This window comes from Lissotriton vulgaris, chromosome 3_1 (assembly GCF_964263255.1).
Source record: "Lissotriton vulgaris chromosome 3_1, aLisVul1.2, whole genome shotgun sequence".
NCBI classification, from domain to species: domain Eukaryota; kingdom Metazoa; phylum Chordata; class Amphibia; order Caudata; family Salamandridae; genus Lissotriton; species Lissotriton vulgaris.
This window is the reverse complement of record NC_141689.1, coordinates 773568650-773584669: the sequence shown is the minus strand read 5'-3', so window position 1 is coordinate 773584669 and position 16020 is coordinate 773568650. Positions and strand designations below refer to the sequence as shown.

Genomic DNA, 16020 nt, shown 5'->3' with positions numbered 1-16020 from the left:
GAGTTACTACAAATCTATGATGATGAGGCATTATCTTACGTAGATGATATCTATCTCACAGACGACGACTTGGATACTCACTTGAAAAGAGTGAACACCATCATACTTGGGTTCGCAGCAGAGGGTTACAAATTCAACTTTAAGAAGTCCCGAATTGCCCATCTGACAGTACTATTCTTAGGGTACGAATTATCAAGTGAAGGGAAAAGCCTAGCGGACAACTTCTTAGAGAAGTGCGCTGTACTCCAGGCTCCAAAAACGCTGAAGAATTTACAATCCATATTAGGTTTTCTGAATTTCGGAAGAACTTATATCCTAAATTACGCAGAGAGGGTTAAACCTCTCTACGAACTAATTAAACCTGATTTTAAACAAATCAATTGGACTCAAAAACACACAGAAATTTTGAGATCACTGCAAACTAACATGTTAGCAAAAACAAAATTAGATACACGTGACAACACACGTGATCTTGTAATCCGAGTCATCCCAGGAAGATGCGGATTCACATACCTAACCTCTAATGAGGGAGAAAAGGTACCAATTTCAATTAAATCTCACTTGTACACACAGGCAGAAAAAACATTCAGTCACACAGAAAGAACTGTGAACGCAGTGCAAATCGCATTAGCAAATGAACGAGAACTAGCACACGGCAAAAGGATTAACATCCTCACAGCGGAATCCGCCTTCGAAGCGCTATTCAGCCCAGTAAACCTGCCTACAGTGTCACTGGATCCGAAATGGATACAGTGTATAGATTCTCTAGGAGCGGAAGACGTAAAATAGTATTTCGCCCCGCAATACGAAGAACTGAATGATTTAGAGTATGAAGAAGAATATCCTCTGCCAATCGAAATCCTACCTCTCCCACAATATGCCTGTATAATCTATACAGATAGTTTTGTACAGCATTTCAACGTAGAGAGAAAATCCTACGATGCAGCATGTGAGATCATTAAATGTCGTTGGCTGTGCGGTAAAATCAGACCGAAAGTAACAAAAACCGAATCAGTAAAGTACTGTTCGGTTCAGAGAACTGAAATTAGATGTTTAAAGATGGCGCTCGAAAATGCAGAACGTGAATTCCCGACACTTATAGTGTGTGATTCTCATTTTTGCGTCAACTCTTACAATAACAAACTGCAGAGTTGGATTGAAAACGACTACAAAGATGACACAGGTGCCACAATAAAGCATAAATTGCTCTGGAACGAGGTAGCTCTTTTAAGTAAAGAACTACAAAAGACTCACGTGATTCACGCACAGAGTCTTCAACGTGATGGCGTTCACGTTGCAGGGAATTCATTGGCTAATACAGCCACCGCGGAAGCAACTAAACCGGCTTCCGTAGCCACAAAAAAGCGTACAGATAAATATATTGACGGGGAAACCATGCTGGCAGTAAAAACGACCGTAAAAGGCGACTGTGCAGCACTACCCGTGAATTATCCACTCAATTATGCATACATAATCGATGCAAACTCTGTTCCTTTTGCTCGAATCCCTGGAGTGGGGGACAGAGTAATTCCAAACACGAACAGGAGAATATTTTTAATAGCAGACGCACACATGGGATTGGGTCTGAGACACCAAACAATCAGGGACTCTCTGACTGAATTACAATCAGTATACTGGTGGCCGGGAATGAGTGTAGAACACCAAATATATGCAAACAACTGTGAAAACTGCAATAGGGATCGCAGTAGTGAACCATGCTACCGGCTACCGATCAGAAACAGCGTAACGCTGCCTGCACCCCAACCTGCGTCCTATTAACCATTAAGACGAAAAGCACTTAAAAAATGAGGCCTCCAGCGCTCGGCTGACGCTAGAACGGTTATAAAAGATTTGCGAGTCTTTATCGGCACATACGCAATTACCACGTTCCATTCTGACCAGGGTCCTGCTTTCAGCTCTCGAGCCTATAAGGAGGCCATGGCCAGCATGGGAATTGGGTTGCGGTATTCTTGTCCGTCGCACCCCGAAGGGAACAGTGTGGTACAAAGAAAAAACCGTGACATAAAGCAATCTATAACAGCGAAGGTATTAGGTTCAGGCGCTGGGTGGGTCAAACATTTAATAAGTGTCCAGACTAGTCTTAACAACATGCCAAGAAATTCTCTAAAAGGTTTCAGCCCATACAAACTATTGTTCGGAATTAGAATGCGAGTTCAGGACCTCGATAGTCAGATGTCAGTGGTACAAGAAGAAACAACGCACTTTGATGTAAAGGATCGTTTGGCTGTTTTACAGGAACTGAACGAAACAAGAAAATCCTTAAGCAACACAAAGTTAAAGCAACAGCCACCTACCACTGACGAGGCACCACCAGCAACAGCCCCAGCAAGGCCTGTCTGGATTCCAAAGATTGGGGATCTAGTCAGAGAAAAGATCGCGGTTAAGAAGGAATTTGGGCCTTCTTACAGAAAAGCAGTACCTGTCTTAGCAGTCACCGGAACAAGATCAGTTGTGCTACCGCCCCTTGCTGGTAAAAAGGAGAACAGAGTTGTGTCTATCGATCTGGTAAAACCACAAGCATGTGGCCTATAATCAACAGTAGGCCCAGTGGACTCCCAAGAAACAACAGAATACCCAAACTTGCAACAATCCAAGAGGTTCAAACTGAAAGACTAATCACATTCGATCAGCCTGCAGTGCACAATGAAGGACTATGCAATAATGCCATGGAACTCGTGCCTCTTGAAACACAGATTGAAACAGTTCGTCAAGAAACAACACCAGTCTACACTAATGTGGCATCAGAAAGTGCTACGGAAAGACAGATTGAAAGAACAATCCCATCAATTGACAGAACTGCCTCTGGTTATTTCATCAACTTCGACAACTTCTCTGAAGATTTAAATGACCCCGAAGTGATGCCAGAAATAAAAAAGTATTCTAAAGAAAATACAACAGGACTCCTTCAACAAATCAAATAACTATATCTGGATTGAGCATTGGATTATTTCAGGGGTATTCATACTCCTACTATGCCTAATTTTAGTTTTAATTTTAGGAAAGTTCATTACAATTGAATGGACACAGCAAGTCAGAACATCAACCTAGTCCTGAAACCACACAGATCATCCCACGTGAAGAAAAGAGAACTGTCAACAGTAAATGTCACAGCAATTCCAATACCTGGTGGGGTAGTATGGGAGAAAACAGACTATGAAATCTATGGTCCGGTCGAAATCCTGAAGTATCCTCATCAACTGAAGGTTTCCTTAAGTGACTTTGTGACACCAAGTACATTCTCTGATGATTGGGACTTTAACAGTATTAATGACATGATGTCTGATTTAGTAATGTCAGCTAGATTCACAGATCATGATTATTTACAAGGTTCATCTAGTTATGAGCAGTTATTCTGTTACACCCACTATGGGGATCATTACTTGCATAAATCTGCACAGCCTAGAAATGTTTTTATGTATAATCAATGGGAACATTGTGCAACCCCACCTAAAAGCAGTTCTAAAGCATTTTTTGAGAAATTCAAATACTTCTCAGGGTTTAACACCAGTGATGCAGAAACGTTTTATTATAAACTGTTAGAGAAAACAGGAATGAAAACAATGCTGACAAATTCTAAATTGATATATTCAGAAGCATTTTATGACAAAATGATGACATTTGGTTTTGATTATTGGAAAAATAATATTGAAACGAAAACAATCTGGGGTACAAAAGATTGGCAGGTGCAAGGCATTGAAGCACTATTTAGAACCTGCATGATACCAGAACAAATGTTGTTTTTAAATGACACAATACACCAAACATCTTGTCTTGGCCTAGCTAAGATCAAAGACCTTAAAACACCGTCTATACCAAAGCCAATACCTGAAAATGCAACTGCAGATATTGAGTTAGACGTAACACAAATTTTAAATTTGAACAGAACTCATCCTGATTGGAAAAAGTGGTTAATCTGGCCTACTGACACAAACAGCTGTCAAGATAGATTCCTGAATAAAACACAGGGGTTAAAAATGACCAGATTAGACTCGAGATATTCCCAGAGACAACATCCAGGGATTATAACAACATACAGTGTAGGGAAACTCTGCCTCGAATGGCTAACAACATCCACACTGGCTGAAATTAAGCAACACTTGTCTTTACTAAAAGATGGTGCTGATTTGCGCGATTTCATTCTTGGACCACGCAAACAGCGTCAAAAGCGTTTCATAGCGACCAGTATCTATGCTGCTTACAACGAGGCTAGGAAAGTCAAACAAATTGAAACTGCTGAAAAAATACGAGAAATTGATCGTATTAATTTGGAGAAATCACTTTCTGTAGTAGACAATGGGTTAATGACTCTGTCTTCCAGAATATATTCGTTGGACAATATTGTATCCTCTGCCTTTGATGTGATAGACAGAGATTTGCTAATGTTACAACATGGCCAGTCTCAATTACGTTCTATTATAGAATTAGGCTGGACGCTGCAAAATCTTCGTTCAGGCTATGTGCCTTGGCGTTTAATCAACACAACGTCATTATTTTTCAGTTTTAACCTTACTGATAAACAGATCAGTTTGGCACAGAAAGGAGCAGACTACACAATCCTGAGCATCGAAAAACTAGAGAGATTACCATTGACTATGTCAGAGAGTCCTGTCATTGAATGGATAATACACGGAATTATCACAATTCCGATAACAACTTTCCGATTTAAAAAGTGCATTGAGTACATACCTGCTGGCCAGTATGAACAATTGGGTAAAGGATATGTAAAATCTGAATGGAAATTACCATACACTCATTCTTGCTATAGTGACAGCGACAAAAATGTATTTCTTAGTGGTAATAACTGTAAACATTCACTAAGCGGTATACTTTTGTGTCAGGGTATTAATTTACACGGAGCTTGTGATGGAAATTCTAACAACCTTTCATGCCACCAGCTAGTCACACCTGCAACTCAGATAGAGCCCTTCTTTATGCAACTCGCAAACTGGAGTTACATTCTTAGAACGGATCACAGATGTTGTGGCCTCGTGCCAGGGAAAAGTTATCTAGTAGAAGTAACATCCATGGTCAAATGCTGTATGCAAGCATTGTTTCCGAGTGGGGCTGCAGACTCAGTGACTCCCATCTGGCCTCGTCTGAATCTCTATTCTATACGAATTGATACTTTAAGCAAAGTTAAATCTGTACTTTTACAGACAACAGTGCCTATAACATCATCAAAAGAGACGTATGATCTTCTAGTTGCAAGGACAGCTACTGAAGTTCATGACCTTTTATCAACAAATTTCCCCGTGCATTTCGTACAAATGCTAAGCCAACTCCCTAACATGTCTAGTGCCACAAGCATCCCAGGCATATTCAAGACAGTCTTTACGGGACTGCTAACGCCTTTTCAAGCAATTTTGGGAATCGTTCCTAATTTTGTGCATTCTGTTTTTGGCGGCATACCATTATTTTTGGGACTTGTAGGAGGGATTTTATTTTTGACCCTCCTACTTCGTTATGGCAAGCCTCAGCTCAGACATAGCTCCCATGGGAATGGAAGAGACAATCCTAGCAATACGCTACCGGGACAGGATAACTAACGTCCTCGGATTGGCCAGGCTGAGAGATCTAAACATGACCTGGTTCCTTTCATTCAGACCTGTATGGCAAAATTGCATTTTACCTGTGCTACGATGTATGCTTTGCGGCGATGAATGCGTGTTGGACATCTGTCTTTCACTTCCATCAGCAGTACCAATGGACGTCGATACTTTGCTCAGCCCAATAACGGCTCACGCATTGTGTTGTCCCCAGCGGCTACCAATCCTGATGACGGCATTTGTGGAGACTCCTGTGCTACAACCAAGTGGTAACAGTGGAGCGAGTGACAAAAGCAACATCATCCAGGTACAACGTTCAGTGAGCATTGCTGATCCTGCCAAGTTACAGCGCTATCAAATTTGGTTGAACCGTCACCTGAATTTGTAGACCAATTCTTTGCGAGCCTGTCTGATATGATGTTCCCACCCATACAGAAACAATAACTTTGAGAACCTTTCCGACACACAGCGTTCCCATGAAACTCTGAATTCTGCCTTCACTTCTAGTCAACAAAGACTGCTAGCAGCGTTGGAACTCTGTTTCCCCGTTCAAGCATTAATTCTCTTTGGATTGGATATTTTTCAAATGTTGACCTTTTTTTGGCACGAACAAATCTTTGCTTGAGGTAAAATCTATTCTTAAAGAACAGAAGTTCATACTTCTATTTTTTACACACACCTAGAGACATAACTTACATTAGCCTCTAGCACACATTTTGCAAATGCATTTATATGTGATGATTTATCTCGCCCTTCTTCTGACAGAGATACTTCATGTGTAATTTTTTATGCATAATCGTTCATTGATTTCACATGCCATAATTTTTGAATGACTTCTATGCTTCAAAAACGTACAGTACCTAAATTCCATGTATTACAAGTACGCCTATTTTGAATGCATTTATGTATTTTGGGGTGGGCAATGTTACACATGCATCCTATTGCTTTAGTTTTAGTAATTTGATGGACATGTAAACGTGGAGTGGGTGTTGCGTGTTTATCTAGGGTCCTGATCGATACTGTGACCTTATGCCCCTATTCGGCTATAAATCCATTTTATTCCCTATATTGGCATAACCGTTCAAGTGCGATATTCAGAAAGTCATCTCTGACCTCACACGAACAGAGCCACGTTCAAGGATATCTCTCTCTGCCACTTCCTTTGCGACCAATTAGTGCAATGACAGAGCAGAAGTCACTATCTGATATTCCTAGATTAACACTCCGAGTTCTTCAACAAGATAAAAACTCAGCAAACTGGGAAATCCCCCTTGCTTTGTTTTGATTAGTAATAGAACTCTAATGAGCAACTGATAGCTATCACTTCCTAGTGATATCTTTAATTGACGTCTTATGTCCAGCAAACTTGCGTCAAACCCGGCACCTGTCAGGTATAAATACTACCAACGTTGCCTTAAGCAATGAGAGCTGTTGTGCACCCTGTTGTGCATACCGTTGCTGTTGCTGAGCACTGTAGCACTCTGTCGCTGCAGCCTGCTGTCCCTGTGGTGGTGAAGCTACTGATACCATTATCGCTGCTAAAGCGCGAACGATGGTGCAGTACGCTTAGGAGCCGAACAGACGTCCCTCTGCGAAGAGCCTAGCAGATCCAGCTGCCCGCGGACGCTGTCCCCCGCCTCCTCCTCTCGACGCGCTGAAGAAGAGCCGCTGCCTTTCTCGTGCAGAGAAATCCAGCTCCGGCGTTTCCGGTTTACCCTCCGGGTGACAGGGATATCGAGCTTCCCCTGAAGGAGATACCAAACCTCCATCATTCTATTCAGAGGTATGGTGCTGACTAAACCCGTAAATGAGAATTCTTGAAACAAACCTTGGCAAAACCAACTTAACATAAGCTACTTACTTACTCCCCTTCCACGTGTTAGGCTTAGGTCAGGCACACTGGGGTAGGCTTAGTTAGAAGCATCAGTTGAGTATTTTAGCCTAATGTATATATGACTGTATATATGTTTTATTACTTTTAACCATTGTATGGCTAAGAAACCATATCAATGATTTTACAGTATTATTTCGCAATACTTATCTTACTGTACGTACTTTTTATCATAACAAGCTTTGCAATTGTGGTAATAAATTTCTCTTGTACGAGAAGAAAGACTGTGCAATAAATGTTAACCTTTATTGACAAACGCCGTCTCTCTATTCTCTACATCTTGTGAAAGTAAACTGCACTAGACTGACTGAGTGAAATACAATGTCTATTGTTTCACACGACCCTAGAGATTGACTCTTGATCTGAGGAGCAAAGTTGTCATGTTGCACGGTTGTTGGAAAACTGAATCCCTTCTTGTCTGTGCCAAGGAAGCTGATCACTTCCTATGCAGAGAAGAAAGTTTCCAGTGACCTCTGAGCTAGTTGGTAACACACCCAATTAAGTTTAACATAGTCAGTGGAGGCCTGGAATATAAGCAGTTCCACGTCGATACTACTGTTTATGTTATTCCAATGCGCAGGGCCTAGTGGGAAACTAGGAACTACACTACACTCTTCCCGGGTCTGCGCTAGCTGGCGCGGAAAAAAGAACGGACGTCAGCGCGCAAGGGCGGCGTCTAAGTACTTTGACGACATCATCCCGGCGATCACGACGCCAACGACGGACAGGGTGCCGCAGACGACGCCAACCCACTTGCAAGGATACTCCTGACGTCAACTTTCCGGATGCAGCCTGACGCCTGGGGATATTCTAAGGTAAGGAATCTAAAACTAACCTGCTTCTTTCAGATTCATGGACAAGTAAATATTTTATTAAATTCCACACCCTTGTCAGACATGTGAAGATCATTCTTGGCTAGTAAGACATGACAAGTTAGATGATCACTGGTGGCTTTGTTGGGAACAATTTCTACTTATATTTAAACCTGGTTTTCTTTTAATTATTTATCTATGTAACCTGACATGGTAAAACCACATATGTACTGCTGTTCTATTTTGGCCAATAACATTTAAAATTTAAAACATTATCATATTGCAAAAATCAGACAAAATCATTTGGAGAGAGTGGTGGCTTATATTAAAATAGCACTGATAATTGTTAGTCTGTAATAAGCAAGCAGTGAGGGTATGACAACACAGTATTAAAAGTTTTAACCGGAAGTTAAGAACAAGATGTTTTTGTGTTCAGACAGTAAAACATTATTAAAACAAGATAAACATTTCATACAAAAAAAATTGTGTTCAAGCTGACACAATAAAAAAAGGACAATCATCTAAATATAATGATGCCTTAAAAAAAGGAGAAACTCCATGTTAAACTCCAAAGAACCACGAGGGTACCCCAGAGAGATGTTTACTACTCTAGACACACATCAAGTAGCCGAGGTTGAAATGAGTGGTCACGTCTGGATTAACTAAAACATCTAGTACCATGTTATTTATGAAGCGGGCTAAAAATGTAATTCACTCATGTAAATATTTTTGCCTCTAAAATGAAATTAAGAAAATAAGGGGCTTTCTTTGGAGAACACATTTGAAAGCAGAGCATCTGAGAACCGAGAATAGAGGTTCTAAATAAAATGATATAATGACTAGATCACGATATAGATAATTATTTTAAATGTGTGTCAGTATACAATGAGAATTATATATCTAACGTAGTTGCGTTTTTACTTTATGTTTGGATACAATCAATAATCCCCTCGACCTTTGTAAGGTTCACTTCGAAATAATCTGTATGTAACCTTGCTAGAAACGATGACCATGCTTCAATTCCGAGAAATTCTGTGACGTATGTTTAGATGAAAGTATCGTCTTGGAAAGTAATCCATTTGATTACTAGATTTAATATTAGTGAACATAAAATTATGATTTAAAACATGTTTGAGTTCTACCTCAAATGTTAGTACATGTAAGTAAAATAGCTTGCCTCTGTAAAAGATAGGAGGACAAATGGCAGATGTATCTTGCCATAGCAATTTCAACAGTGTTTTCGGACCTTTTTACATAGCAGGTGTGGATGAGCAATTGAATATATACATATATTAGTTTCGGTGGGCAGCTACTGTATCACAGTATGTTTGCAACCTTTGGCATTCTCTGCCAACGTCTCTAAGAAACTTAAAAACAAATCTCCAGTCAATACAGTTATGGGTTGTGTATTTTTGTAACAGTTAGACAATGTCCTCAGATATTGCTGACTGACATGTATTCAGTCACTATCATAGAATGATTGGACAGGATCAAGTATAACCCAGTCTGAGTAGGTGATACTAAGGTGAACCAACAGACTCCATATAACTAACCTAGCTATGACTCTTGTTGCAGATCTAGAAATTGTAAAACCCACTACAGCTTGTAACCTCGTTCACAATGTATAAATCTTGAAGAATGTCATTACTTTGCCCTTTATATGTCAACACCAGCCGCTGTTGTTGCGGTGGGGGTACTGGAAATTATTTCCATTTTCACTAGGAATAAGATACAAACATCCACACAAGAATTGGGGAGATGATCCACATGAATTAAATGTGTGGACTAGCATTAAGGGACATTAAGAGATATCATGTAGAATATTAACACAGGAAAGGGAAAAGATAATGTGTCTGTTAAGGGATAACACTGAGCAAGCAGATGCACTTAGTGATTTAGCTAGGAAGCATCACTTTCCAAATGTAAACATGGAGCATGCCATGGGATGCCATAGGCGGGAAGTGAAGTGACATACGGATAATAGGACATGGATAGAATCAGTCATGCAAAGAAGCAGAAAATACCTGTACCGAGCCACCATGTCTGTCAGCTGCAAGGTGAGCTCTCAAGTGATGGGGATTGACCTGTTGGGAGTCCCAAGCTGCCCTGTGATCTGTCGACTGCCAATTATTTAATGCATAAAGCATGCATGGAAGAGGGGGGGAAGAAAAACCCAGAACGTATTAAAAACCTCATGCCTTCTTTGCAAATTGTGAAATAAAAGCACACAAGAAAAACACTTTCAACATAAATTTAATTTCTCTAACTGAGCAAATCATATCTGAATTAAGAGAATTATTTTGAATTGTTGTTTGTTAAAACAACTATGCATAAAGTAAAAGAAAAAGCAACATGCAGACTACATTCGAATAAAGCAGGGGAAAAATAATTAACTCTGTGACTCATTTCTACAGACCGTACTTATAACGATGGCCTCACAAAGATGTGATGCTAGCTAGAATATATGAAACAGGAATATTTTCAGAATCATGAGCAACGAAAATGGAAATAAACCACCATAGGATCGAAGTACAGTTTTGTAGGCGTACTATAACCTTCTTAAAAATATGTAACATCCTAAAATATCTAAAAGTACGTGCTTTGAATGATTAGACATTCTGGAACATCAAAGATTTCCCAATGTCCTTAAGAAATAATTGTGCCAATCTAATATTTACGTTTGTGAATTGCACTCAAATGCCGCCGAAATAGGAAATGAGGTAGAATCAGATCTGGGGGAAAAAAACAGACACACAAACAGATACTGTGAATGACGATCGAAATGAGAACTAAGGAAGCTAAATGCTTCCGATGCACGAATTGATTATGGCACTATAAATGAAATAGTAGTAGGAAAACGCTCACAAAATGTGCAGAGGATCATATTATATCTGAAAATAATTTGGAAATCTAGTAAGTAAACTCTTGTCAAGGATTCATGACGCCGAAAGAGGATTTATTCGAATTTCACAGGAGTAATCATGGAAATCTATGTCAGTTCTCTACATCACACCTGCGGATATACTTCCCTATTAACAGTTCAGACAATCTGCAGGACCTTGCTACCAAACCTCACTGCCCCTTTAGAAAAGCCTTAAAGACCTAGCTTTTCATGCTATAAAATATCTCTTACATGTCCGTTGGTTTTACTTCAAGTAGGCGGCTTCACACCTTTGCAACGATAGTGCATTGACGTCCTTGGGCATTTGTTGCGATTTATAAATCCCATTCAAATCAAATCATGACTAAGTAAGGCAGATTTTATGCACTTGCATACCAAATGATTCCAGCACCACGAAAATATTTTTCCTGGTGGCATAACCGTATCCCAGATAATCCCATTATTTTAATTTTTTTACTGGGTGGAGACTTCAGTTTCCCATCTTTTAAACAACCAATCTAACTTTTTATGGAGCAGGTTAACACATGAAGAGGCCTATTCACAAAGACAAACTTACATGTGACGAAATCTACACCTGTAAATGTCTTACACTTTGGAGTAAATGTATTACTTTTGGTTAATTACCATTCCCAAGTGCAAATTTACTTTAAAGTATAAACTTGCAAAATGTTACATCCTGAAACCAGGAAGTGGAGCCAAATGTACAGGTGTAATTAGTATATGCACACAGGAGGTGCAGCAACATTATAAGGTGTTAGCAGCTTTCCCAATTATCTCGGACAAGGTAACGGAATTGTTATCTGTTCCAGTTAAGATACAGTCCAACGTGGGCCCTAAATGGCTTGACGAGAACTGTTCAAAAGCTGCACGAAGTTTAAGGGCAGCCTTAGCTTCTAACCCTAGAGTGCAAGCTGATGTAATAGTCTGTCGCAGGGACTACAAACAAGCATTAGCTAAACGTAAGGAAATTCTAAGGACTGAGGCATGGAATGAGTTACTAGACCCTGAAATCCTTAGAAATAGCACCAAGTTCTGAGGTACATTAAAAAAAACATTTCTTGTCCAGGAGTCTGGAGATGGGCTTGAATGTCATATAGCTAAGGAGGATTGGGAGGCTCAATTTGAGCATGTGTATGACTGCCCCCTGGAAGAGTATGATAGTCTGACACCTGACTGTAACATCAATAAAATTTAGATTTTTCACAGCCTGCTGGGCAGAAACTCTGGATTTTATTAAGTACACGGAGGCTAAGATTATGCAAATCTCCTTTATTGCGTAGCTCACAGCAGCAACAATGAAAGATCTAGAACTTGAATAAACATTCCAATACAGAGGATATAGTCCATGACACACATAAAGTAGACTTCCTTCTTTGTAAGCGAACAAGATAACTTCAGAAATAACTTCGAAGACTTTGAATCCAACGTAAAACCATAGAGAATTCATCCAAAACTTCTTTTGAAGAAATTAATCCGAAAAAGAAGAAGAGCAAAAAGGTAATAAACATTCCCAGGGTGGGAACAAAAGAGTTGGGATAATCTTAGCCTTCGTGTCCTTAATAAAATCCAGATTTTCTGCCCAGCAGGCTGTGAAAAATCTAAATTTTATGGCATGACACAGAGGCCAATATTATGCAAGTTCAAAGTGTGTTCAAAACATTATCAATAACATTTGAAACAGGTTTAAAATAACATCTCTTGAAGATACATTCATTTGACCAATCTGCAGCCCTAAGGATATCCTGAAGGCCGCCACCCAAAATAAAAGCTTTTGAAGCTGAAGCACCTCTAAGGGAGTGAGCTCCGAAAATTGAAGTATCAATTCCAGCTTCTTTCATGACATCTTTAACCCATCTAGCCAAGGTGGGAGAGAAACAGCTCTATGAGAGAACCTGTGGGAAATGATTAATTGATCTACAGAACCCCTTAGACCTAAGGTCCTTCTCTCGTATTCCAAAAGGCATCATACCACACACAAGATCTCATTTTGAGGGAAAAAGGGATAGAAAACAGAGGTTGACATAGTTTTAGTCCGTCTTTTAATGAAAAAGCAAACACACTCAGGTTGAAAAGCTCTATTGGAGACATCTAAGGCCTTAACATCTGAGGTACGTCTAAAGGAGACAAGGCACAGTAAAACAGTTAATTTAAAAGACAATTTCTTTAAAGAGAGAGAGGAGTTCTCGCCCCAAGAGGAAAGTAGTCTGAGGACATCTCTCACGTCCCAGAGAGTGGAGTATTTTGGTAAAGGAGGGTTCAAAACGCGCATACTCCTCATAAGTTTTTTGGTCAGAAGATTCTGGCCATAACGAAGAACCATCTAGCAGGCAGTGACCTGCAGCAATAGCTGATCTATAAACGTTAACGGTCCGATAAGCCAGACCCGAAGCGACGAAGTACTTGAACTATATCAGCTGAAACGGGATCGTAACCCCGTCGAAGGCACCAGCAAACCCATTTACGTCAAGCCAATCTATATGCTTTTCTGGTAGCAGGGGCCCATGATTCTGACATGAGCCTGAAAGCGCCTTCCGAAAGTCCAGGGTCTGCCACTGTCTCCTGAAATCTTCCAGGCCATCAGACACAGGATGCCCTGAAGAAGAATTGGATGGCATTTTCCGTGAGGTCCTATCACTAGCTCTTCAAAAGCGGGGATGAGAATTGGAAAATCCACACTCATTTGCAGCAGGATGGGGAACCACGCTTGGGAACTCCAGAGAGGAGTTATTACTACTATGGATTCTTTGTTCCTTCGGACTTGAACGAGGAGGCGAGGGAGCATGGCAAAAGGTGGGAATGCATAGGGTCTCAGACCAAGCCAGTTCTGAAAAAAGGCGTCTATTCCCAAGGCCAGAGGGTCCGGCCTCCAGCTGAAAAATGTGGGCAACTGAGTATTGAGACGGTCCGCAAAAAGGTCATTCCGAAGGGACCCCAGCGAGATTGGATCGCAAGAAAAATGTTCCTGTCTAGTCTCCAGTTGCTCGAATCTACATTGTTCCTGGAGAACCAGTCTGCTACCCCATTGTTCAACCCCGGAATATGTTCGGCAACGACCGAAATGCCCTTGCTGAGGCAGAAGGCCCAAAAGTTCTTGGAATGAGGGCCGCCCATTTTGTTCACGTATCTCACAGCGGATACGTTGTCCATGCGAAGCATGACCGAGCATTTCATTAGATCCTTGGTAAAACTCTGGATAGCAAAGGATCCCGCCAGAAGTTCCAGGCAGTTGATATGTAGATCCTTCTCCTGTGAGGTCCAGAGACCTCCGGTCGAGGAATCGCCGCAGGTCGCGCCCCAACCTTCCAGGCTCGGATCCGAATGAATGACTAGGTCTGGTTCTTCTCCGAAGATTGCTCTGCCGTTCCAGGCTTCTGCATTCTTCAACCACCATATGATCTCTTTCTTGGAGTCTGTGTCCAGGGAGACCATTTGAGAATACGATGGATTTAATCTGAGGGCTTTAGCTTTGAGCCTCTGAAGCGCCCGATAATGTTGGGGACCTGGATAAATTGCCTGGATAGTTGAGGACAGTAGACCCAGAATCCTTGCTAGGGTCCTTAGAGGAAAGGAGCGGATCTTTAGCACTTTCCTCAACTCTTTCCTGAGTTTCCTGACTTTGTCGCCAGGAAGTTTCAGCTACGCTTGGAGAGTATTTACTGAAAAGCCCAAGAACTGAGTGACTTGGGTTGGAGACGTAGAGGATTTCTTCGTGTTTATCACAAACCCCAAATGTTCCAGAAGATTTATGGCGAGGGCAGTGTGTTGAGAAGCGATCTTTTTGGATTCGGCCATTATCAAGATGTCGTCGAGATAGAGAATCAGTCTGACCCCTTTGTTCCTTAGCCAAGCTGCTATGGGACGAAGAACCTTGGTGAAACACCAAGGGGCCGAAGAAAGACCGAAGGGAAGGCTGCAAAACTGCCAAAGTTTGCCCTCCCAGAAGAATTGAAGACATTTTTGGTGAGGGGGCCAGATCGGGATAGTCAAATATGCGTCTTTGAGATCCAGGCGAGTAAGCCAGTCGCCCTTTCTCAAAACATCTCTTAGAAGATGAATTCCCTCCATTTTGAAATGTCGGTAGACCACCCACTGGTTTAGGTCTTTGAGGTTTATAACAGGTCTAATTTTTTTGTCTTTCTTCTCTACCAGGAAGACGTTGCTGATAAAGCCAATCTCTTCTCCCTCCCGGATTGCACCCTTGAAAAAAAGGTCTTTTACTTCTTGGGATACTAAGGCAGAGTCTTTTTGCGAGAAACGTATTTCTTGGGCGAGTCTTTTCTGGACGGGAAAGTCCACAAACTCTATTTTGTATCCCCTGACGGTGTCTAGCACCCAAGGGTCCTGACTCACTAAGGTCCAATTCCCAGAGAAAAGGGCTAGTCTCCCGCCCACCTTTATAGGGGTATCTGAAGGGTCTTTGGGAGATCTTACCGGTAGAGAAGGGTCTCGTCTTCCTTTCACCTCTGAATCCTCTTCCTCTGGATCGTTGTCTCTGGGGAAAGAAGGATGACTGGAAGCCGTAACCGGACTGAATGGACCTTCCTCCTTGTCCTCCAAAGGGTCTTGTTGAGCCATTTCCACGGCCGGGGAATCGACCCCGCATCCTCCCGGCCCGGGAAAAAACTCCTCTGCTGTTGAAGACCCTCTTTATATCCTTCTGAGATTTTTGGATGGAGTTAAAAACTCCCACATATTTGGCCATATCTTTAATGAATTCTTCTCCGAAGAGGAGACCTTCGGAGGAAGCACCGCCTTCTTTGTTAGATAGCTCAGCTAGTTTGGGGTCAATCTTGAGAAGCACACTCTTACGCCTTTCGTTAGAAAGAGCAGTGTTTGCGTTGCCCAGGA

The 16020-nt window shown here is 41.3% G+C and overlaps 1 protein-coding gene across 9 annotated transcripts in view; it reads right to left on the bottom strand.

The window, feature by feature from the left end:
* Positions 1–16020, bottom strand: part of CSNK1G3 (casein kinase 1 gamma 3) — a 443408-nt gene that overhangs the window by 39698 nt on the left and 387690 nt on the right. For 4 of the 9 annotated variants that reach the window (XM_086961085.1, XM_086961087.1, XM_086961086.1 and 1 more), the window contains exon 11: positions 10295–10390. The exons of the other annotated variants lie outside the window; for them this stretch is intronic. In XM_086961085.1, the coding sequence (XP_086817211.1) occupies positions 10295–10390 (96 nt within the window). The remainder of the gene's footprint in view (positions 1–10294; positions 10391–16020) is intronic. 9 annotated transcript variants of the gene reach the window in all.